At 40.2% G+C, this 25902-nt stretch overlaps 1 protein-coding gene across 1 annotated transcript; it reads right to left on the minus strand.

Moving 5' to 3' along the window:
• Positions 1 to 1611: 1611 nt before the first annotated feature.
• On the minus strand, positions 1612 to 25902 carry tmem19 (transmembrane protein 19). The gene is made up of 8 exons (XM_085376129.1): positions 25719 to 25902; positions 24779 to 24926; positions 22323 to 22436; positions 20026 to 20163; positions 3864 to 3940; positions 3604 to 3781; positions 2948 to 3157; positions 1612 to 1869 (listed from the first exon to the last, which is right to left on the minus strand). Exons 2-8 carry the CDS (start codon positions 24906 to 24908, stop codon positions 1709 to 1711), a joined length of 1008 nt encoding a protein of 335 aa, XP_085232255.1. The 5' UTR covers positions 24909 to 24926; positions 25719 to 25902; the 3' UTR covers positions 1612 to 1708.

Genomic DNA, 25902 nt, shown 5'->3' on the forward strand with positions numbered 1-25902 from the left:
AATTCTTCATTTTTACAACCTAAATTTTGAATTTTTTTTCTGTAAATGTTGAATTTAAAATAAATTCATGACTTATTCTTAGTTATAATCCTTTAAATTATGTATTTACGTTCCTGCAATTTCAGCTTTACTTAGTCAAATTAAAATGAACAATTTTTTCAACCTCCAAATTTTGACAATGTAATAATTAATGTTAAATTAACATGAATTTGAGTATTTTTACTTATTCTTGTCAATCTTTCATTATTCATATATCAAAAATTACAGAGTTTTTTTTCCTCATGTGAAACACTAAGTTGACTCACTCTTAGCACTTTGATTTTTCTCCATTGAAATTCTGCTCTCAGAATGTTTTTTTATTTTCAAACAACTTAAAACTGTTTTCCAGACTACATCAAGTTATTGAGCTCTTTAATCACCAAATTTTGGGGCTTCTTGGGGTTTTTTGGGTCTGAAAAGTCTGAGAAATGTCAAATTTTGAGTTAAAGTAATTATAGCTTTGCTACAATACACTTTCCTCCACTGTTGGCGAGTCTATCATATATTTTCAGAGAGGGGAAAAAAGGTCAAGTTGTTATTATTTAGTAAACTTTGAATAAGCTTGTATTTTGAGTTAATTTAGAGGTCTCGATGATGGCAGAGTGGGATACAGTGTTTTTGCTTTTTACTTACAGAAAAAAGCTGCAGAAATAATCGAACATGTATCTGCAGGAGGAAGGACTTGATGTCGGCTCTTTGAGTTTCTGAGGGTTTTTGTTTTGTTGCTGGACATTAACATATCCTGCTGTGAAACAGGGCGCTCTGCAGCGAGCTCCGTGTGACCAATCAGGACTCGTGTAGATAATAAGCTGTGTGTGTGTGTGTGTGTGTGTGTGTGTGTGTGTGTGTGTGTGTGTGTGTGTGTGCGCGTGCGTGCACGCGCGCGCACCTGCTGTTCTGTAAACTTTATATATATATATTAATTTAATCCTGACGTCTCTCTCTCTCTCACCTGTTCATAGTCAATGTCACTCTCCCGGTTTGGTTTAGTGCCTTCTCTCTCAGACACTGAAATAAAAACAGTAATACCTCTGAAAATGATCCGTGGACTCCTCCACATTTTCTCTTCTTCGACTGAACTTTTACACGGCTGCATATTAACGACCGACCTTGCCTCCTCAAACGTACCCTCATGTCTCCGCCCACCGCGGATCCTCAACCTGAACTTTTGAGAGCAGTTTAACCTTAATGCTCCATCTTCCCTCTGCTGCTGTGTTCATATTCATCTAATCACAGCTCTGCAGACACCGTCACCAACCTTCCACCCTGCTGCCAGTTTTCTTTGTTTACGTCAAAATTACACCAGTTTCATTTCCTGATTTTATTTTATTTTTTTCACTAAATGGCAGAAACGTCATCTCATCTAAAACAAATCAGTCACATCCAGACTGAGGGGTTGGCAGTGAAGTTTAATACATCCATGGCCTCCTGAACATGTCATGTTTAAAAACACAGTGGCTTTGAGCTGATGGTGTGGGTGCAGCTGATGGTGCAGGTGTGGCTCAGTTATTAAAACCTGTCTTTTTTTGTTTTGTTTAAAAAAAAAAAAAAAAAAAAAAAAAAGATGTTGGTCTCAGATGTTTAGTCAATGTTTGAATAACACTAATTCAGGCAGCCAGCAGGTCATAAAACAGGCAGACAACTGTGAACTGTGCTTTTTAGTGTCAGTCTATCGAGGCCACGCACCCCAGGCCAGCCCCGGCAGGATGAGCGCGATGAGGACAGAGGAGAACAGGTTGACTGCGTTGTTGTCTAAGATGGGTTTCCCGCAGATCCACTGGGTGGTGGCGGAGCTGTAGCTCACCACCTTCCCGATGCTCGCGTCAAAGCCTGAGGGGACACAGGAGAAAAGTCAGAAAATCTCTGCATGTCACTGCACGAAAGGAAATCCCAGCTGCAGAAAACGTTACCAAAAAATTAAACTCTTTCTTTTCTTTTTTTTTTTTTAAATTTTTTATTAGTCTGCAGATGCGGTTTACTTGTTTCAGTCAAGCTAAACAGGGACTGAGGTTTAGGAGAGCCCCTCTGAAGCTATGTTTTAATTCTGTTTAATTTTTAGTGAAATAAGTTTGAACTCCATGAGCTGGGATTTGAAGTAAAAGCTGCTTGATCTCTGAGGGCCGCTGAGTTCAATGGTTCAACTTCACTATTATAGGGAAAGAAACTGCAGAACTTCACTCTAACTGGGCATGTTTAATACTCTAAAAGGAAGCCACTCACTGTTCTCCTGCTTCCTCTGATCTCCGTATGAACGTCAAGCTTCAGCATCAGATTCAGTTCAATCTTATTTTTTACAGCAGCAAATCATCGAGGAGCTTCACATTGTGAGGTAAAAACCCAACAATCAGACGACACCATATGAGCAGGCACTTTGGCAACGGCGGAAAGGAAAAATCCTTACATCTGATTTATAATCAGCTCAAACTGAACTTTAATCTCATCTCTGTAACTCAGCAGTCAGACTGCAAACATTTGCTGTACGTTGCTGAGAATTGGTGTTTAAATCAAACTGATCTGTGTAAAGCTTCAGACACTGATCAATCATTGATCATGTTGTAACTGATCACACTGATGAAAAACATCTGTTGCAGCTGGATCTTGGAGATTATTGGAACAATTGAGTGAAGATGAGGCTGAAATGGAACTAAATGGATTTTAAGGGCATTTTTAAAAGAGGCTGGTTGTAATCTGATTACATTTCATATTGAAATGTGAGCCCGGATTGAGATTCAGTCAGTAAATGATGTCAAACAACATTTTAAAGGGTCAAAGTATGAACGCGACATCTGAATCTGTCTGACACATCTGGGTTTGCGAGACAGAATCCGAGGCTGTGTGGCAGATCAGGAAGTTTCTCTACGTATGCAAACACTTAACAACATTCACATGAGATCTGGCTCAAACCCACCTGAGTACTGCATGTGCGCCCCCAGGAAAGAGTCCAGCATGGACCCGAGCAGGCCGGCCACGCCGCCGTACACGACGATCGGCCACTGGGGGTCGGCCAGGTGGAGGTCGCTGACTGTTAGCAACTGCGTCACAAAGTAAGCCACACCCACTGCTGCCCCACCGAGGAAGCTGGCAACCAATCCTATGGGAGTAACGCCTCCGTTTGTTCCTGCAGGGAAAAAAAGCCCCAGAAAAATGAGGCAACTTATCTAAAAATGATTTTCAGCGCAAAAGGATGCATGATTAGGTCAACTGAAATCTAAAAAAATGATTTCATGTTTTGTTTACTGCTGATCTTCTGTACCTACAGCCTTTTAATGAGATGCCACACAGCATGAAAAGAAGTGTTCATCTGTGGACTCTCTTCAGATAAATCAATGTGACAAGTCACATTATTAATGAAGCTCACAATCACGCCTCCTCGTCCTGATGAACGGTTGTGAAAATCTAATCTGTGTGTTTGGCTTCATGGAAAAGAGTCAATTCTCAGGAGTCCTGAGCTTCACAACTTTAAAAAAACCCAGTCTGATCTGAACTGTGCTGTGGGACTTTTCCCCTCTTTAACACAAAGTGGAACATTCACATCATTACTCCACCCTCTTACTGGCTCCTCACCTGTGGGGACTTCCTTCCAAGTGGTTATGAGTCTCGGCTTTGATAGGCTGAGGACTGGCCCCACCTCAGATGCCCAGGTGTCCCCGGTACTGCATGCGAGCGCGCCCAGTAGGGAGAGGCACATCCAGGAGGCAGAGTACTGCTTATTGAAATCGATGGGGATCTCACCTGGACCCACCTGAAGCACGAGCAGGAAATGAATAACTTTACTAACATTACACTCACACAGAGCAGCTTATTTCCTGTGCTTCTCAGTTTACCTCGATCATGTAGAGCAGCGCCAGCTCAGTGGGAACACCTCCATTGCAGAAAACCTGAACCCAATTCCTCTGACCTCCTAAAAACAAGTAATTCACATTTAATTAGTGTGAATGCTTGAAAAGCATTCACAGTATTGTTCTTCTAATCTTTATTCTTATATTTTATTATCTATTCCGTACGTTTTTTGAAAGCCTACTCCTTCAAAACCGTTCAACTTAGAAAAACCATTCAAACACCATTAGATTCCTATTCTTTTGGACATGATTGCTTCTATTTTTCTCATTTTTAACATTTATATTTTTAATTTTATTCAACTTTATTCAACAAAAATTTCCCATGTATTTCAATGGGGATACCCTTCAAATCCTCATTCAACTTACTCATTTTTAAACTCTTACTACTTCCACATACATTGACATAGAGCCACCATTCAAACTTTAAAACGAAGACAAGACATTCAACTATTCAACTTGTATTTATCTTTTCAATATCTATTATGCTTTGTCTTCAGTTCCAGTTTAAGTTTCATGATGTTTTTTCACCCGTTTCAGAGTTTATAATGGGTGTGTATGGGACGGAATGTTGGGGCTAGAGTGAGGCAGCTCAACTGCTAGAGTGAGAGGAGCAAAAAAATTAATCTTAAAATCTTTTTTAAAACTGCTGCTGTGTCCACAGCGTTTGCTCTACAGGTATGATTTTACCCTCAAAACGTAGCCATGGCTGTCCTCTTTCATCCAATGTGTTTACTATTGTACTAGGTGTTATGGTTCTTTCATAAATGTCACCAATGCACAGCCTCCTCCCTCCAACTCTTCCATAGACTCTAATGTTAAAATGGCTCAGAAGGTTCGTTTGAAAATCAGAAGAGCATGGTGTCTTTCCACTGTCACCACGTCCATATAATAAACTCCACAGACATGAAAACTGAGAATTCAGTAGACTAGACATTGCTGTCGCTCACGGTGAAAGAATTTTGTCAACACGACATGTACTTTTCATTTGGGAAGAATTTGTTTCGGCCTGACTTTTCTGTTCATTTTAAGCAGCAAAAGTGAGGCGCATGTCTGTGTCGTGTGTATGGAGCCATTGGGTGCAGTTACTATAGCAACCAGGCTCACACCTGCCTGCTTAACGAGCTCTCTCTCACTCTGCCAAGGTTAAACCTAAAAATGTTAGATTGTAGTAAGATTAACTTTTTCAATAGTACAATAAGACAGATTTGACAGGGTTTTGCCACAGATTAATAGTTTGTCACTAGTTAGTATATGCCAACTAAGTAGAGCATTGTGATTGGCACAAAGGTTTTTCAGATCTGGGCAGTTGGAGTCAGTTGATGACTTCAAAATCATCCTTTCTGACTGGATAATTAAAGCTCTCAGCATCTATTGGTCTGTAGTTAATTTCCCCACCTTTTAACTAACGTTTAACTAATCTAATCACATTTAATGTTTCTGTTTATAGTCTGTATAGTTTATCTCCCCACGAATACACTCAAAGTAGTCTTAAAATAAAACCCACAAAACAGTTCAAGATTTAATACTTTTTATTTGCTCATTTAATGCCAGTTGCCCTGTTTTTCTGTATGTCACTCATTCGCTTATACTTGGGCAAAAAGTACCAATTTGTACACTAGTATAGTGTATTTTTTCCCTCTATCTCTCTATGTCTGTCACACACAGAGACCAACACACAGACATGTATATACTCATTATTGCTGTTCAAACTGATGGTCAAATTTCCAAGCACCACCTGAACGCCTCATCTGTTTTTAACCTATCACTGGACCAACTGTCGTCATTCCGCTTCGCTCTCTGCTGTGGTAAGTACAGTACACTCAGTACTGCAGTGTTTTATTTTTATGATGGAAAAAATACATGTTTGACATTTAAACTCACATATCAAGTCCAACAGAGTTAAAAAGAATTCAAAGAAGAAAGAAAAAAGAATAACCTTCGCTATCATTTATATACGTTTATGATGTTTTGCTGTTAGCAGCAGTGCTAACGCTAGCTTCGATGCTAATGCTAGCAACAATGCTAATGCTAGCAACAATGCTAACGCTAGCTATAGTGCTAACACTAGCCTTAGCACTTGTTAACTGACAAAAATAATATTCCTGTGATATTTCTTGCCGGTCAGTGAGACAAAAGTAAGAAATGAGCTTTATTATTGCCATTGTGGCTCAGTTTTAACAGTAAGAGTGCTAGCGCTAGTAGCATTGCTAACGCTAGCTGCAATGCTAACGCTAGCTGCATTGCTAACACTAACTGAAGTGCTAATGCTAGCCGGAATGCTAGCGCTAACAGCAATGCTAAGGCTAGTAACAGTCTAACAGTAGCCTTACATAAGTGGCAATACTTCAGTTAATTAGTTTGAATTGTAAAATGGCTGCTGTATCAGTTGGTGTGCTATATTACTCTATAATTACCCTGCTGACTATAAGTTCAGTGTATCATGTCGTGTGGGCTTTGTATTTCTGTTAGTCTGATAACACTGTACAGACAACTAACGTATTATTTCTCGTGTTACACTTTCAGGAACCTGACTGACACTGTGCTTTGCCTGGTAGGTGTGCACATACTGTAAGAGAAGTAGACCAAAATAATAAAATAATCTGACTAATATAAGATGTAAAGTGATGGGTTCAAACTTTGTGCTAGACCTTTTAAACACAATTTTATAATAAATACACATAAGTGCAGCTTAACAATTGGGCTAAAATATTTTTTTCGTACATTTTTGTAGTCACACTACATGTGATTAATTAATGATTCACTCAATCATATTTGTATTTAAAAATATTATTGCTGAATTTAATTAAATATTTATTCTTTTAAAAAGTGCCCAATTATGCAACTTTTTGCACATGGCAGCCGACAACAGTTTAGCTTGAATATTTGTTTTGTCCTTTTTCAGTAGTCACAATTAGTTCATACAATTACCATGTGATATAATTTTAATAAAATAATTTTTTTCTTGTTTTTTGTTCACAGTGTGCAGAAGAAGAACAAGGACCAGATCTCCAGTCTTCTCTCTCACATCCCAACCCCCCAACCCCTCTATCCTCTGTCCTGCTCCACCTGTTGTCTCTGCCTTCTTTCCATCTGTATTTCACTCTGTGGTTTGTGAGAAATTTTGCCAAACCAAGAATCTTATTGCGGTTTGATTTAAAGCCGTGTCTCTCCTGCTCTGTCTGTTCTCTCTGCTAAATTTTCTCTCTACCTGTTTTTCACTCTTGGCTTGCTGCTGAAAAACGCCAAGCCAACAAAGCAATAAAGAGTGCATATTTTGCCTCAACCTATGAACAAACTGAACAAACAAAGAAAAATCTGCGGTTTGATTTAAAGCCGTGTCTCTCCTGCTCTGTCTGTTCTCACTGCTAAATTTTCTCTCTACCTGTTTTTCACTCTTGGCTTGCTGCTGAAAAACGCCAAGCCATTAAAGCAATAAAGAGTGCATATATTGCCTCTACCTGAGAACAAACTGAACAAACAAAGAAAACTAATTCACGGTTTGATTGTGATTTCCCAGCCGTGTCTCTCCTGCTCTGCCTGTTCTCTCTTCTAAATTTTCTCTCTACCTGTTTTTCACTCTTGGCTTGCTGCTAAGTTGTGCCAAGCCAATAAAGAGAGTGCATAATATTCTCTCAACTGAAGAACAAACTGTCAAACGAAAGACATCTGTTTAAGACAAATAAAAACTGAAATATAAAAACAAAGACAACATCTCCTGGTGTGTGCCACTCTTGTGAACATATTTTCTAAAGACTAAGAAACACTTGCAGGTGTGTGAAAATGCCAAGGAAGCAGAAAAAGTCACAAGCTGCAAAACAACGCTGGAAAAAGTTTCATGAGTTTCACAGTGTACCAACATGTGAACAAGCTGAGTTTGATTTTCCTCAGAGCTCTGCAGAAGACAGTGTGTCTACAAAGACCAATTCTGACAGTGTCAAACAGGCAGGTCAACATGTTCCTGCACATGTACAACAGGTATCTTATGCTGATGCTGTAAAGAGTGGACTGCAGCATGAATTTAATGAACAACATGAGGTGTCATGTGACCCACAGGTGGGTTATGCTGATTTTTTGAAAAGAGGCTGTCACAGTGATGTGGCAGGACCATCTCATGCAGAAAGACTGAACCTTGAAAACCAGCCCTCTGTTATACATGTCTGTGCATCTCGCAGCCAGGCTCATCCTAAATATGGAGACTCCAGAAACAAGCAGTGCACATGTAACTCACTCACATTTCTTGCTTTCCTTCATGAGAATGAAAACATGACTACAGCTGACCTTAATCTGGTCTTGGATAAAGGTGATGTGATGTACAAAGAGGCCAAGAAAAGATTTCCTAAAAATATTCATTTGGCAACCGATGAGCTGCCAGACAAAGTTGATGCTCGCAGGTCTATGTATCATGTCAACATGACACAGCCTTCCCGGTATGGGACATTTGAAGAACCTCCAGAGGAGGCAGTAGATACCTTTCTGAGCTTAGAAGCAGGACTGAGCTGCCTGTTGTCAGATGTGCAGTATGCCTTACTGATTATGAGTGGATTGTGTATCGCAGTGTTCAGATCCACATCAGGCAAATATGGTTTCTTTGACCCACACCCCAGAACACCCAGTGGTCTTCCTCTACTACTACAGTCACGTAATCGTGGTACAGCTGTGATGCTGAAATTCACACTCCTCAGTGACATGATTAAGAGGCTCCAAGATTCTTATGAAATGATGGAGATATCACCCTCTTGTAACTATGAACTGAAGCCTGTGCAGTTCTACAGTATGAGCACAGTCCACCTGAGTGATACTATCACAGACACAGTCTGCAGACCAACAGCTGCCACTACTGTGGCACCTACTCACTCTGATACAACTGTTGATGAAGCAAACCCCTCTACTCCAAGGAGAAACACAACCACTGATCCGACTGAAAATATCTTTTGTCAAATGTCCATTTGTACGCCACTGGTGAAACAAAAAGAAGTCCACGTGACTCAGTTCACATCATATGAAGATCAGAATGAACCTCCTAATATACCAACTGAAGAACTATGCAGTGAATTAAGTTTCCTTCCATCAAGTGATGCTTTTTCATGTCAATCAAATGCTGCCATAACAAATGTTGCTGCCTGTGACCTTTCTGATATAGTTTTACAAAAAGTGAAAAAAGTTAATAAACAACAAAGGCAAAAAAGGAAAAGAAGATTAATGGCATCAGAGAAACCCAGAAATCAGAGAAAAGAAAACCAAAAAAGGAAAGAACGACAAAAGTATGCTTCAAATAAAGATTACAAAGAAAAGAAAAAATCTTGCACAAGCGAGACATATAAAAACAATCCTGAAGTTAGACAAAAACAACAACAGTATATGAAAAGACGTTACTGTGAAAATGATGAATTCAGACAGAAACAACAGCAATATATTAGAAGACGTTACTGTGAAAATGATGAATTCAGAAAGAAACAAAAACAATATGTTAAAAAACGTTTTTCTGAGAATGCTACAGTTAGAAAGAAACAACAACAATATATTAAAAGACGCTACTGTGACAATGCTGAATTTAGACAAAAACAAAAAAACTATATGACTAAAAGGTATCAAGAAAACCCTGAATTCAGAGAGAGACAGAGATCTCGAGTGACTCAGCGTTATGCACGTGACAATGCATTCAGAGTAAGACACAGACAACTAATGAAACAACTAATGCGAGACAGGTATCAAAGTAATCTTGCATTCAGGATTATGCACAACATGAGATGTGCAATGAAAATAAAAAGGAAATACAGATGGGTGAACAGACAAACCCAAGAGAGTGACAACAGTGTGATCAACGAGGCCATATCTGTGTTCAAATCACAAATCAAAGCTGGACCATCATACCCATGTACTGTATGCTTCAAGGCTTCATTTCCAAACCAAGTGCGACCCTGCACAAGGTCAAAGTATGTCAAAAACCCACATGTAGTTGCAACATGTTTGACAGGAAAGTTTGTTCATGTTTGTGATGAAAACTGCAGAAATGAGCAGTGCAAAGTGCCTGATGAGAGAAAGAGAGAGTGGATATGTCACACCTGCCACGATCATCTTAAAAATGGATCCATGCCAGCACTTGCTGTTGCCAATAAGTTGGATCTTGCTGATATTCCAGCTGAACTTTCTGATCTCAACATACTGGAGAGACATCTCATAGCCAAGTGCATACCATTTGCCAAGATCATTCCTCTTCCCAAAGGCAGACAAAGAGCAATTAGAGGAAATGTGGTCTGTGTCCCATCAGAGGTACAGGAAACTGTTGAAACACTACCTCGATTGAGAATTAATTCTCAGGTGATCAGAGTAAAACTGAAGAGACGCTTGTCTTACAAAGGTCATCAGCTGTTTCAGACTGTAAGCTGGTCTAAACTTGTGCAAGCACTGCATAAACTCAAGCAGATTCATCCACAGTATAAGGATGTGAGCATCAGAGATGATGCTGAGCTGTGTGATCCAACACTTCCTGATGAAGATGATGATGATGATGATGATGAAAACATGAATGAGGACGATTATGATGAGGCTGATTTAATGGAAATTGACAGCTGTGAGAAAAATGCACTGAGTGAAGCACAAAATATAAATGAACAGGACATTGACATGTTACCCTGTGATGGTGAACAATCGCATGAACAGATGAGAGATGATTCAGAGCAAGCAGATGGACTGACTAATGGTGGTTTTGCACTCGAGTCCTGTTTGCAGCCCCCTGATGTGGCTGAGGAGATATTATGTTTCAGTGAAGGAATCTACTCTGTTGCTCCTGCAGAGAGAAACAATCCAATAAGTTTTTTCAAAACACCTAAACTGGAGGCCATGGCCTTCCCTGTGCAGTTTCCTACAGGCCAAAACACACTTGATGAAAGAAGGCTGATCAAAGTATCCCCCAGTGGGTATTTCAAATCAAGACTTTTCTGCATTGATGATCGTTTTGCCAAAGACACAAACTATTTATTCTTTGCACAGTTTGTGACTGAAATACACTTGGCTACATCCAGCATGACAGTACAGTTAAGGAAGGCAAAGCCTCTGACCAGAGATGGTAGAAAAATAACCTCAGGCATGTTACAAGATAAACATGAGGTGGAGAAACTGGTGCGAAATAAAGATGCAGTGAGATTCATGCAGCCTCTGAGAGGAACCCCAGCCTATTGGGAGAAAACAACAAGAGATCTTTTTGCCATGATCAGACAGTTGGGAACTCCCACGTTCTTTTGCACATTTTCAGCTGCTGAAATGCGCTGGCCTGAAGTGATCGAGGCAATAACAAGGCAGCAAGGTGAACAAGTGAATTTTGAAGGACTCGACTGGTCAGCAAAGTGTGACATCCTGAGAAGCAATCCTGTCACAACAATGCGCATGTTTGACAAGAGAGTTGAAGCATTATTCAGAGATTTACTCTTATCTCCCGCAGAGCCACTTGGCAAAGTCATTGACTACTTTTACAGAGTTGAGTTTCAGCACAGAGGAAGCCCACACATACACTGCCTCCTGTGGGTAGAAGGTGCTCCTGTGTTTGAGGAGGATGATGAGCAAACTGTTCTTGATTTTATAAACAAATACATCACAGCTCAGCTGCCTGATCCACATAAACAACCTGAACTGTACAAAAAAGTAACAGAAGTGCAAAAACACAGTAAGAACCACACAAAGACGTGCTTTAGGAGTTTAAGCTCCGGGTGCCGTTTTGGTTTTCCCAAACCACCCTGCAATGAGACAATGATCACAAGACCCAGTGAGGATGATGCACTGGAAGTAGAAACGGCAAAGAACAAGCTCAGACCACTGAACCAGCTGCTGAATGAACCTGAAACTGCTTCCATGAGTTTAGAGCAGCTCTTGGAAAGATGCAAGTTGACACATGCAGAATATGAGAGATACCTGAATAAAATGAACATGAGGAGTACGATCATACTAAAGCGTGATCCAAAAGACTCTTGGATAAACGGCTATAATCCACATCTGCTTGAAGCCTGGAACAGTAATATCGACATAAGCTTTGTTTTAGATGCTTTTGGTGCTGCAAATTATTTAATGAAATATATATCAAAAAAAGAGGGCGGGCTATCTGAGTACCTGAAAACTGTCATTGAGAACTCCCATAAGGACAGTGTAAATGAGTGCGATGAAATGAGAGCCGTCATGCAGGCATATTCAAAGAAGCGAGAGATCAGTGCACAGGAGTGTGTTGCTCGTGCATGTGGTCTTCACATGAAGCAATGCTCACGTGCTGTAATATTCATTCCAACTGATGATAATCCTGTGAAAATGAGTCGTCCCCTGTCAGTTCTGGACAACACAACACCTGAGTCTTCCAATGTTTGGATGACATCTTTGAATGACAAATACAAAGCCAGACCTGAAACACCAGAGTATGAGGAGATGTGCATGGCAGACTTTGCTGCTACTTGCAGGATTGTCTATGGCCAACAGAAAAAAGGTAAAGATGTTTTGCCCCTTCTCAATGAGATGGGGTTTGTGCAAAGGCGCAAAAACAATAAGCCTGCTATCATCAGATTTCACCGCTGCTCACAAGAAAAACATCCAGAGCAATATTACGGAAGACTGCTTAAACTGTACCTTCCTCATCGTTCAGACCACGAACTGAAAACACCATCATTGCCAACCTATCAGGCTTTCTATGGTGCTGGCTGTGTACAGCTACCAGGTACTGACCATCTTGAGTACGTGCAACACATTGTCAAAAGAAACAGAGAAAAATATGAGAAAAACAGTGAGGAGATCGAGAGCGCTGTTGAGGAATATGAGCAGAACAGAGGTGTGACTGACGAATGGTGTAATCTGGCACCTGAATCAGATCTCGTAAGGTTGCCACTTGTCGAACAAGAAAGAGAGCGAGACAATGAAAATGAACAGGAAGATGTGCCCGACTACAGCCGTCAGGCTGATGCTTCAACAGAAGTCAGAGCCATCAGGGAACCCCCTGCTATTGATCCCACATTGTTACGTCAGATGTTTCAGAATCTGAACAAGAAGCAAGCCTGCATATTTTATGCAGTTAGAGACTGGTGCATTAAAAGAGTCTGTGCTCTAAATCCAGAGCAGTTTTTCTTTTATATTAATGGTGGTGCTGGAACAGGAAAATCACATCTTATCAAATGCATCTACTCAGAAGCATCTAAGATACTGAGCAAAGTGCCCAGATATGCAGACGACGTTGACATATCAAAACCCACTGTCCTGTTAACTGCTTTCACTGGGACTGCAGCTTTTAACATTTCTGGAACAACACTGCATTCTCTTCTCAAGCTGCCTAGAAGCTTAAAACCTCCCATTCAGGGACTTGGCAATCAGCTGGATGAAGTCAGATCAGAACTTTTGAATGCTGAAATAATCGTCATTGACGAAGTGTCTATGGTGTCAAGACATCTGTTTGCATATGTAGATGCAAGACTCAAACAGATCAAAGGGACTCGGAGACCCTTTGGAGGCATGTCAGTCATTGCTGTCGGAGACTTCTATCAGCTACCCCCAGTGCGACAGTCTAAACCTCTCTGTGTGCACGACCCGTCTGAGATCGACCTGTGGCGGGAGCATTTTCAGATGATCACTCTGACTGAGATTATGCGTCAGAAAGATGATGTTGTCTTTGCAGAGATGCTGAACAGAATTCGTGTGAAAGGAAAGTTGGATGAGCTTTGCGAAGCAGATAGAGATTTGTTGTCACAGGCCATAACTGAACCAGCCCTTTGTCCAACTGATGCGTTGCACATTTTTGCAACTAATAAAGAAGTGGATGCACACAACTCTTCAACACTGGCTCTGCTCCACACTCATATCATTGACATCCATGCAGATGATTATAGAAAAGATCCTAGAACTGGCAGAATGGCACTTCAAGACAGACCATTGAAAGGAGGTAAAAACGAGTTACCAGACACACTGAAAGTTGCAGAAGGAGCTCGTGTCATGCTCACCAGAAACATTGACATACAAAATGGTTTGGTTAATGGAGCTTTTGGAATACTACTTAGAGTAGTTCACTCTGAAAACGACCAACACATCATCAAGCTTGGACTTAAAATGGATAATGAGACATCTGGAAAGAATAACCGCACACCAGCAGACGACATGGTGTACATTGAGAGAGCAGAGGAGAATCTGAAGCAGAAAGGAGTGGTACGAAGACAGTTCCCAGTGAAGCTGGCCTTTGCATGTACAATACATAAGGTACAGGGTATGACAACTACATCAGCTGTTGTCTCTCTTAAGAGCATTTTTGAGCCCGGCATGGCCTACGTAGCTGTTAGTAGAGTGACGTCTCTCAGTGGACTGTATCTTCTTGATATGGAGGAGAAAAAAATATTCACCAACCCAGAAATCACTGCAGCGCTTGAGAACATGAGACAAGCCAACCTTGATGACATGATGCCTCTTCTACACGTGAGGCAAACACTGAGCAGGTCAGAGGTTTTCACCATTGTTCATCATAATACAGAGGGACTGCCAGCTCACATTAATGACATCAAAAGTCACCATGAATTGTGTCTAGCAGATGTTTTGTGCCTAACAGAAACACACCTGCGGGGCTCTTTTGTCGCAGAGAGTCTCCACTTGGAAAATTACAATTTGTTCAAACGCAACAGACACCTGTCCTACACAAACTTTCCCCAGATGGCAAACAGAAGTGGTGGTGGAGTTGCTGTTTATGTGAAAAGTGACATTCAAGTGCATGAAAAACAGTACATCCATAATGTAACTGACCTTGAATTTCTGGCTTTAAAGGTTGAAGCACCAGTCAGTGCTCTGATTGCAGTTGTATACAGACCTCCAGACTACACTCTGAGGCCATTCCTGAAAAACCTGGTAAGCCTATTAGACTCATTGGAGATCATGGACTGTCATCCCATCATAGTTTGTGGTGATTTTAATGAGAATGTTTTATCCAGTGCAAACAAACCAATCCTGGAGCTGTTTGAGTCTAGGGGATACGCACAGGTCATCACTGCCCCTACCACAGAGAAGAACACACTGCTTGACCTAATTTTCATTTCTCAGTCAGATCGATGTCTCCATTCTGGAGTCATGAAGACCTACCATAGTTACCATGACCCAGTATACTGTGTATTGTCCTGTGATGATTCATGATCTAGATCTTTGAATACAGTAAGTAATATCTATATTTTTGAATGACTTAAGAAAGTAGAGCGATGCTTGAACTCCAGAAAGAAGTCCAGACGCTTTTCTTTGCAAGCTCCTTTGACTACGATGACCTGGATGACTGAGAACCTTCACAGACATAAAGTAGAGCGATATTTAAAAGTTGACGCCCTGCATTGCAGTATAATGTTTGAATTGTTTACATAAAATACAATTACATGAATTAAGTAATGATATCAGTAAAAGATGACAATTTTATTTATTACAGAAAATCTAAAATTCACTAACAGTAACCTATAAATGTCAGAAAAATCAAATATAGCAGTTTAAAATGAATAGTGTAGGCATATCCTCTCTGCAGCCAGGCTTCAACATCCTGCCAGGCTGCCCCAGTCTCACTGTGGCTGGGAGGGAGGGAGGGTGGACCAGAGGATTGCCTACACAACACATAAATGTTCAACAGCTTCTTTATTGTTTCTGAGAGAACAATAATGACTAAAGGTTGCTTTTTAAAAAAACAAACAAACAAACAAACAAACAAACAAACCTAATTACAGCAATAATGACAGTTAAGCCACTTTATGTGTGCCTCTATTTTGAAATACTATTTACAAAAATGTTATTATTTTGGTTTGTTATAAACTTTAAACTTTTTCAAAAGTATACGATTATATTTTTGGACCAATTTTACTATGAAACATAAATTTTTATGAGCTTTTATCATGTTTCTGGCCAGTGCAATCATCAGGGTGGGTCTGGGTTGATAACTGCACATTTCTGGCCAGAAATGTTTCAGCAGTGTTACATATGTAGTGCATATGTTACACTTGCTTTCTGTTACCAGCTGATACCCTACATTTGTATAGACATTGGATGGTGTGAGGTTGGGGAGTTGAGTGGGAGGGGGGGGGGAGGGTACGGTGGGAGTTGAGGGGGGGGGGTTTCCTTTCCTGTTAGGTTTCCTTTTTTTTTCTTTTTTTTTTTTTAAGCAAGACACAGTCCTCCTGTGTCTTCTCCAAGCTTCACATGTAAAATCCAACAATGTGAAGCACATAGCAGCCAGAAACTGTAATGCCACAGATCAGAGAAACTTCATCATCACCATCTTCATCGCCATACGATCAGAGCGTGAGACTTCACATCTGGAGCACAGGAGAGATTCTGTGATAAGTCCTCCTTCTAGCTTGTCCCACAAGCAGCCGGTGAGATTTACTCACAACAAAAAGGGTTAATGACATAATTTCCATGAAAACATGTATTCATTCTTTGTGAAGTGTTTAAATTGTGTTTTCACTTGACCTTAGGAGTGTTAGAGTGTATTGTAATGTCTGTACTCAGGTGTTTCCCTCTGTGATCCATCCCCTTCAGAGCTGAGACACTCAGGACTGAACAGACGGCACAGTTTCTGTGACTGAGCCTCCAAAACACCTTCTTTGAAACCACTCATGATAGAAGGGCTTCATATTTGCAGCAGCACTACTACAGGTATTCAGTTTATTACAGGATGTGTTTGTTTCTTAGGACCAGCTCTGAGTGCACACTACCTAACATATACACCTTTCTGTTCATTACAAACCCACTACTCTGGATCATATGGCCAGTTGGCAGGAATGTTGCTGCAGGAAAACATCCCTGGAGATCACCATCATTGTCAGACTGACTGTGCCTCCTCTGTGCAGTGTCAAGATCCTCCCTAAATGAGTGTGTAAGTTAACATTTTCATTATTTTATTCCCTTTGACAAGACAAGTATCACTGATATTTACATTTACAACTACATATTCCTGTTTTCTGCTCTTCTTTTAAAGTCCTCAGCTATCCTGCTTCTGTGCTGCTTGCCACACATCAAACACTGGCCGGATGACAGGGAGGATCCACTCTGAAGTCACTGGACATGATGAGGATCATATGGGACTTTATAGTTTCACAGAAACGATGTGCTCTGTGATTACAGGTTTTAAATGGACATAATGACTGCCTCTCTCTGATCAACAGGCTAAAGGATTGTTGTCATTGTTAGTGCTCTGTACAATGTATGCTTATTTAGTATTTCATCACAGAGCAAACCTTTTTTTCTTTAACATATTTTTATTTTTTTATTTGTGGGGATAGGTTAATTGATTAATCCAAATTGTCACTAGGTGTGAATGTGCGAGTGAATGTGAGTGTGAATGGTTGTCTGTCCCTGTGTGTTGGCCCTGTGACAGACTGGCGACCTGTCCAGGGTGTACCCCGCCTTTCGCCCTATGACAGCTGGGATAGGCTCCAGCGCCCCCCGCGACCCTGGAAAGGATAAGCGGAAGCGAATGGATGGATGGATGGATATTTTTATTTTGTTCTAATGTTGAATTAACTGTGGGGATTTTTTTTAAGTGGGCACTCGGGATGTCATATGACCAGAAATGTGGTAACTGGAATTCAACAGTATGGAAGAAAAAATCTGCTAAGAACAAAACACACACAAAACCCCCCAAGAAAATTCAAATTCATTCCATGTAATCCAATCTAAAACATTTTAAACTGCTGAACAGCAACACAAACAGCGTTAAAAAACAGTGTTAACAGAATGATTATGATGATTTTGTACCAAAGTTTCAGGTCACATGGCACACCTAGTGTGTAGTGTGGGGTATCAGCTGGTAAGTATAGGTTTTTTTTTTCATATTTGTGTCCTTAGAGTTCAGATAGATAAAGCCTTGTGTATAATAATTAGTCATAACCACAACTCAAAGTCAGGGACTAACTAATTTTGGGACTTTGTGTCTGAGCCCAGGTTAAAACAATGTGTAAAAAAGCATTTAGTGGCATGGCTGAACAATGCTGTATTGATACTTATTTATCCATGTTCACAAAAAGGACTAATGTGTTTATTTGATTATTTGCATGTGTTAAACTGTGTCACCACCTTACGCTTTCCTTTGACTTTACTCAAAAATCTCTATACAGTTCTCTTTTACCACTGTGTGGACTCTGTTTACATTAAAACATAAAGAAGAATGAGTAATAAAAAGATGTGTAGACAGATTAAGTAGACCGATAGAAACAGCTGTTCAGCCATGTTCTAAGAAACCAACACAATTTAAAGGTTCAGGATTGTGGTTTTAAAAGTTGAATTTTCATGTATTTCATATCTTGCTTATTATTTTTTATTTAGTTATTTAATTTAGTTATTTTTATTTATTCTACTAGTCCTTTTCAGAAAGAAGCTGTAAAATATGACTTAAGATTTTTATGTTATTTTCTATGACATACAAAACAAATTGATGTATGTAATACTATTAAACATGATATACACATGTGTATATGTCTGAAAAACATTATGCTGTATATTAAAGTTTGTATTTTCTCCAGAATTTTTGTTCATCTTTTAAGTTCATTTCAATTAGAAGAATTTGAACTTTTAATATTCATTCAGAGGTTTTCTGACTCTAAATTTTCTTTTGTCATTACTCATCTTTTTATTATTTACATTTTAAACATGTTTAGCTTTTTTCCAACTTCTTCTGTGTGAACATCAGCTTTCAAAAGTTCTGCACTTTTGTTTTCAGGTGAAAATTTCTGTATTTTCCAGCTCATTCAGAATTTTTAACTTAACATTCAGCAATTAATTCATTTCAGTGCATACATTCAGATTCAAGCATTCACACTGCAGTTTCTTCAGAAAATGCACTTTCTAGTTCAAACTGTTCCAGGACAACTGTTTAAGCAGCCCAGGTAAAAGGCGGTGGGTCAAGGGGAGTCACTAATCAGATGCTTCGTTTTTTTTCCTCAGCCACAGATCATTTAAAAAACAAACTCGTCACATTGGCCCATTAAAAAAGCAATAAATAAACATATTTAGTATAATAATGTAAAATATGTTATTAGTTTATTTAAATTTCATATGAATAAACTTAATATGCAAAATAATTAAATTTAAAGTTACATTTTCACCACTAGATGCCAGCAGATTACAGATTATGGTCAACAGAGGTCTATTTCCTAACCCCTCCCAATTAAATAGAGATCCTAGCTATGGTGGCTGCTGGACAAACGCATTTTGGCCAGCTACAAGAGATCCGAGTATTAAAGTTAGACTGTACTCCATAAAAGCTGTGACCGGAGTGCACGTTTCTACTGTTGTTTGTGAACACACTTCCTGATTTGCTGTCAGTGTACTCTGACGGCAAAGTGACCCTTTCCCCCGACAGTGAAATACGTCAGTTCACCGTTTACCTCAGCTGTGAATGCCGGGTAAGAAGCATCTGCCTTTATTTACTCTGGGAGAGGCTGGAAAACTTATCTTAGCCTATAACTAGCTGCTGTTGTTGTTGTTTATCCATCTCATGTCTGATCTGTTGACGATAAGTAATTGTGAGAATATCGGACATAAATTAGCTATTTTACGTATGTTTTCGTGTGTTAGAGCCCTGACTTCAGTTCAGGAGACGAGGCTTAAGGTGAGGAGGAAGAAGATGATATTTTATTAAGATGACTGTGATGTCTGTTACCTCTTTGTTTCAGTTTGGGGAAAGGGGATCCCTTCTCAAAAGATAAAACACAGAGCTGATTGTAAGTTTATGAGAATGCATCATTTAGTTAGAATTTTTTTATTTATTTTTTAAACACAGTAATTACGCACATATTAACTTTTTGTTAAATAAACTAAAAAAAACCTAAAAAAACCAACAAAATGCTGTTCCCTCGCTTAGACACACCTGTGCATGTTACAGGTGTGTCTGTTAGAATTGTTGAGGATGGCAGCAAAGTTTGTTATCAGCTTTAAATTTGGTTTCTTACAAACACAAGTGCATGCACAGCTTCAGCTCCGTTTCAGTCAGTGGAGCTGCTGATGGACGCTTTACTTCACCCACAAGCTAATGGTCGGATGCTTTGTGCTGCTAGTTTGAGTAAGACATCAAAAGTGTTTTCATCTCTCATTCTCTCTGTGGCTCCGCCTCCTCACTGTGTCACAGAGCTTCCACCAGTCTCTGCAGCACCTGTGAGGCCTTTACGTCTCTCACCTTCTTTGTACTCGGCGTCGATCTTCTTCTTCTGCGCTCCTCCCCAGCGGGTCAGTCTGGAGGAGGTGATGAAGAAGGCCAGCAGAGTGGAGAAGAAGCTATAGTTTGCCATCGTCAACACAAACCCCACCAGGAGGGCTGAGGGCACAGAAACGCATGTTAGCGCAAGCTCACCAGTCATTCAGAGCGTGCCGTTCTGTTGCCAAATGTTTAAAAAGAACAAACCCAGCTGAAGATGTCAAGCTTTACAAAAAAAAAAAACAAAACAAAACAAAAAAAAACACCCCATAAAGATAGTTTCATTTTGCGTTTCCTGGAAGGCAGAAAAATCACCTCCCTTCTTCATATACTGTAGATCGCCTGAGCGTCACAGAGGCATCATTCAGCAGTGTAATAAATCAGATCAGTATCAGTTCTTTTCATAATTGCCTCGACTTCAGGCAGCAGCCTCGTGACTCAGTTTTCAGAATTGTGAGGTCTTTTGTGGCTCAAAGGAGCTTGCAAAGAAAAGCGTCTGGACTTCTTTAAGTTGCTTGAATGTCAAATCCATAAAAAGCAAAAATCAAAACTCTCAAGGAAAACTTCAAGAATTTAATGACTGTCACTTCACATGTGAAAACTTACAGTGCTGTGAAAAAGTAACTGTCCCCTTCCTGATTTCTTAATTTTTTGGCATATTAGTTATATTTAAATGTTTTGGATCAAACAAATTTTAATATCAGAGAAAGATAACCTGAACAAGTTCAATATCTACTTTTTAAATTATGATTTCATTTATTAAGGGAAACAGTCAACCAAACGTACCTGGCCCATGTCAAAAAGTAACTCATGAATTATTTGTAATTAACTACCAAGTTCAATTTCACTGCCTGACCTGCTGAATGAAGAAATATCTCAAATAGAACCAACACATCATGCCAGAATCTAAAGAAACAGCTGAGAAACAAAGTCATTGATTTCAATCAGTCTGGAAAGGGTTACAAAGACATTTCTAAGGCTTTGGCACTCTAGTGAACCTCTGTGATTCTTCCCAGGAGAGATTGGCTAACCAAAATTACTCCAAGAGGTCATCAACGACCCATCAAAGAACCCAGAGCAACATCTAAAGAACTGCAAGGTCACAGTTCGTGATTCAACAATAAGAAAGGGATTGGGCAAAAAATGGCAACAGTAGGAGAGTTCGAGGAGAAAAGCAGTGCTGAGCTAAAAGAACACAAAGGCTCGGCTCATATTTGGGGAAAAAAAAAAATCTGGATGATACCCGAGAGTTTGTTGAAAGCATTCTGTAGATGCTAATGCAAGATTTCATCAAAATAATATCATACCAACAGTCAAACGTAGTGGTTGTGGTGTGATGGTTTGAGGCTGCTTTAGGATGCTTAATGGAGCCATGAAATCTGCTCTATACCAGAAAATCCTGAATGAATGATGGGAGCAAATGCTTTTTCACAGAACTGTAAACAAATTCCACAAAATAAACATCAAATGGAAGATATCAGCAGTAAGCTGAATATTTCAAACTAAAGACAGCAACGTGAGACGTGTGGAAAAATTCCCTCTGCTTGTCTGTTACACATATTTTCACAACTTTATCGAATTCAGGCTCTGGTTTACATTACAAGTACCGATTCAGGAATGAAAAGGTGTCTAATGTGAGAATTGAGTCCGTTCATGGGGCGATTTTGTGACAACATTAATGTGGATTATGAGTTTTAGATCTTTAAAGTCCATGACTGTGGCCAGAAATCCAGTTTTCTGCTCTTTAACTCAAGCATATGAGAACAAGTCTTCTGTGACCAACATGACTTCAGTTTAATGGGTCACATGACGAGATCTGTGTGTCATCTGCAGATTCGTAGTAAGAGGTCTAGTTGTTTTCTGGTGCGAGAGCTGGAAATGCATTACAGTCCTTGGTTTTAAATGCATCGCTTACGTCATATAATACCAAGAAAACAGGCAAAAGCAGCAGCCTGAAGAGCTTGGCGTGTTATCTGAAACTGAAAAATGGTTTGGATTTTTTAAAATGTGCCTCTTCTTGGAAAATATGTAAGTATTGGAGAATCCTCTTTATTTTAAAAGGTCATAGAATATCCCCCTTTAAAAAAAACTAACCAAAACACGCTCACCCACCACTTTATTAACCAATCACAATGAAGCAACTTAACGCAGTGTAGACACACACCAAACATCACAACTCTTCTAATGTTCACTCGAAATGACTTCATAACGGCTAAGCAGCGAGCCAGGAAGCCAAAACGACATCACGCAGGTGGGTAAAGGTGATGACAAATACTCACCGGCCAGCGCTCCCGATCGGTCCAGACTGCGTCTCTTCAGCGCTCGCATCGTCACCGTGAGGGGTACCAAGATGGAGAACAACCAACGCCACGGCGACACAGGCTGCAGCGTGCCTGAAAACAAACACACACACCAAGACTACCATCAGCACCTCTCCACCCGACTGATCGTTTGAAGGATTTACTGAAGCATGTAAAGATCCGTTTTTATTTTTAAATAAAAAAAAGTTTTTATTTAAATATTAAAAAGAAATGAGATGCACTTTTTTTTTTAAATATAACTGATTAAACTGCAGCTGCTGCATATTATTCTGGCTTTTTCTGGCTCATTGTGGGCTTTGGAGGTGATCAACTCCAACAACAGTGTCAGGTCACTCAAAGTGTAACAATCCAGTAACTGTGTCTTAATTTAAAACCATGCAGGGACTGATTTCAGTGGGGACAGCTGTAGAAGGGAAATCTATCTGATGATGATGATTTCAAAATAAAACCGGAGAGACGTGAAATGAGCTGATGTGCTTCGATAATGTAAGCTGTTGAAATAATTTAAATGTGGCAGGTGCAGCAGGTGGAGATGAGTGCAGAAGATTTACAAGATGGTAGTGAGACCCACTGTGATTTTTTGTGTGGGGACGGTGGTACTGAGAGAAAGACTGGAGGCCAAGGTGGGGGTCTTCAGATTTTCACTGGGAGTGAGCAGGAGGAGAAGCTTAGAAATGATATGACGGACAGCTTAGGAGTGATGGAGGATATTGGACAAAGGATGATGAAGATGGAGGAGGAGGAGGAGGAAGTAGTATAAGAAGGAGAAGAAGAAGGCAGAAGAGGGGAGGAAAATCTTGGTGGAAATGCTGTAACATCTCTCGTCATTTGTGAAGCTGGTGGCCAAGCTACAAGACCTGGGGCTTCCATACAGCACCTGCATGTGGATCAACAGCTTCCTCTCGGGCCGTAGACAGAGAGTCAGAGTTGGCCATCACACATCCTCAGCCCTGAGTCTCAGCACTGGCTCACCCCAGGGCTGTGTGCTCAGTCCACTGCTCTACTCTCTCTACACACACGACTGCACTCCTCGCCACCACAGCAACATCTTTGTGAAATTTGCAGATGACACCACAGTGGTGGGGCTCATTTCCAAGGGAGACGAGTCTACGTAGAGACGAGGTGGAGCAGCTGACGTCATGGTGTAAGGCCAATAACCTCCTCCTCAACACTTCAAAAACCAAAGAACTCATAATAGACTTCAGAAGGAAAAAGGCAGAGATCCAACCACTATTCATAAATGGGGACTGTGTAGAAAGGGTGGCAAGCTTCCGCTTCCTGGGAGTCAATATAGAGGAGAACCTTTCCTGGAGTGTGAACACCTCCGAGCTGCTGAAAAAGGCCCAACAGAGACTGTACTTCCTGAGAATTCTCAGGAGGAATAACATCACACAGAGACTGCTGGTGTCCTTCTACAGAGCCACCATTGAGAGTGTTCTAACTTACTGCATATGCATCTGGTACACTAGCTGCACAGGGGCTCAGAGGAAAGCACTCCAAGGGATCATTAACACCGCCCAAAAGATCACTGGCTGCCCTCTCCCCACACTGGAAGTTCTACACAACGCCCACTGTTTTAAAAAGGCCCAAAACATCATAAAAGACACCTCACATCCTGGCCACTCCCTGTTTGAACTGTTGCCCTCAGGCAGACGGTACAGGGCAATCAGAGCAAGGACTAATAGACTCAAACACAGCTGTTATCCAACTGCAATAACACATCTGAATACTACAAAAAAATGTCCATCACGCCACTCTTGTGTTAATCTATGCACGGTCTGAAGCATGTGTGTGGGAACGTATGTGAATGTTTTACTGTTACATCTTATTAGTATTTTAAGTATTCTATCCATTTTATTTATTGAATTTTATTGTTTTATTTATATTTTGATATTGCTAGGGATGATGCAATGATCGGGGACCATTCTTCATTTCGTTGTTCTCGTGACAATGACAATAAAGTTTCTGATTCTGATTCTGAAAATCTAATGCTTGAAGCACAAACAAATGCTCAATCACAAACATTTGAGTAACAGCACGAAACCCAAACTTTACTTATAATGTTGCTCAAAAGAAAGACCAGAGACCCTGACTCATTTTTATTCACCAAGTATGTGCACACATACAAGGAACTGAGTTTCTTCCTGACAGCTGTCAAGTTTGTCTTTCAACATACGCCTCGTGTCCTCATTGCCACGCTCTCTCTGTCCATGCATGACTGTGAAAAATGGTACTGAGGTCTGTTCAGCTTTTAACCCACTTCAGGAGAAAAAAAAAAAAAATCAAAGTTAGTGTGAAAGGTATTCAGGGCACATGGAGGGGCACATGATTTAATGGATTAACTTCCTGTTTGAAGGCAGTTTTAAGGAAAAGAAAACCCTTAAAGTGAAAACATTCCCAGGCGGACAGCTCACCGTAGAACGTGCTCATCGTGAGGGAGAGGATCCAGAAGAAGAGAGAGAGTGCCAAAGTGGCACACAGCACGATCATGTCAATCATCATGTTGATGGACTCCTTCATCAAGATGTCATTTTCAGTGTCCATGCTGAGGGACGGCCCGTGCTGCAGGACAGGAGGACAGAGTCACGTCAGTGTTTGTTAGATAGTTTCTGCTGCTGTAAGAAAACGATACTGCTACTTCAAGTTGGTCAGAACATGTTTAATAACAAAGTAAAAGTTCTCATTTTGCCTAGACTTTCATTTCTCCTTCATAACAGTGCCTCAGAGCAGAAAATATAACCCTAATACAGCCTAAACTTCTTTTTATGCTTTATTTTGCTGTATTTTGCTTGCATTGTAAAACTACACAGCATTAAGGTTTGTTATTTTCTGTATTAAGCACCTTGAAGTTACATATAATAAAATATGCTAGTTAAAAAAAATACCATTCCTTGGAATAGGTGGCACTTATAGGAATCATGTTGTGCAGAAAGAGTCACATGACATGTAAAACTCGCCTCCTGGAGCCTGAAGCAGAGAGCCCAGCTTGGTACACCTCTCAGGTAACACCCTTATGCCGCCTCATTTCAAACCTCCTGACTCTCCCCTGGCACTGGCTGACCTCAGGCTAGCCTGTACTCATCCTCCCTCTGCTCTGTTTAAATGAACTGCCTGAGAACCACTCTCTTAATTTGCCATGAAGAGAGTCATGAGGAGAGCGGAACCAAAACAAAGCGCCATCAGACCTCCCTAACATTGAAATTATACACCTAAATATGAGAACTAAGTGTTCTCAAAGCAGAATAACACTCTAAAATAATATCAAACACCGGGCTGAAGTGTCAGTTTGGTACATGGGAATATATTTAAGCGGTACTTAAAAAACTTTTTTTTAAAATACATATATAAACTCACCGTTTATCTCCTGAGCCATCACGACTTGTCGGTTACACGCCCTACTTTAACGAGAAGGTTAGCTTTCTATATTTTAAGTGGAACAACTAACAGTAGTGTTTCTTACAAATATAATTAAAGAGAAAAAGATTTTAGCAGTGAAACCAAACGGAATTCAGAAGCTCAGCTGAAGCTTCCAGGCTAA

The sequence above is a fragment of the Diplotaxodon limnothrissa genome, linkage group LG17 (assembly GCF_057381915.1).
Source record: "Diplotaxodon limnothrissa isolate DT_005_m linkage group LG17, D_limnothrissa_male_GT1.1, whole genome shotgun sequence".
Taxonomy (NCBI): Eukaryota; Metazoa; Chordata; class Actinopteri; order Cichliformes; family Cichlidae; genus Diplotaxodon; species Diplotaxodon limnothrissa.

Excerpts from the sequence above, each read along its gene's own strand:
- tmem19 (XM_085376129.1), bottom strand. The coding sequence starts at position 24,908 with ATGGACACTGAAAATGACATCTTGATGAAGGAGTCCATCAACATGATG. Across the intron at positions 22,437-24,778 it reads CACGATGAGCACGTTCTACG|GCACGCTGCAGCCTGTGTCG; the intron begins GTGAGCTGTCCG and ends GTTTGTTTTCAG. Across the intron at positions 3,941-20,025 it reads CGACGCCGAGTACAAAGAAG|GAGGTCAGAGGAATTGGGTT; the intron begins GTGAGAGACGTA and ends ACTTGTTTTTAG.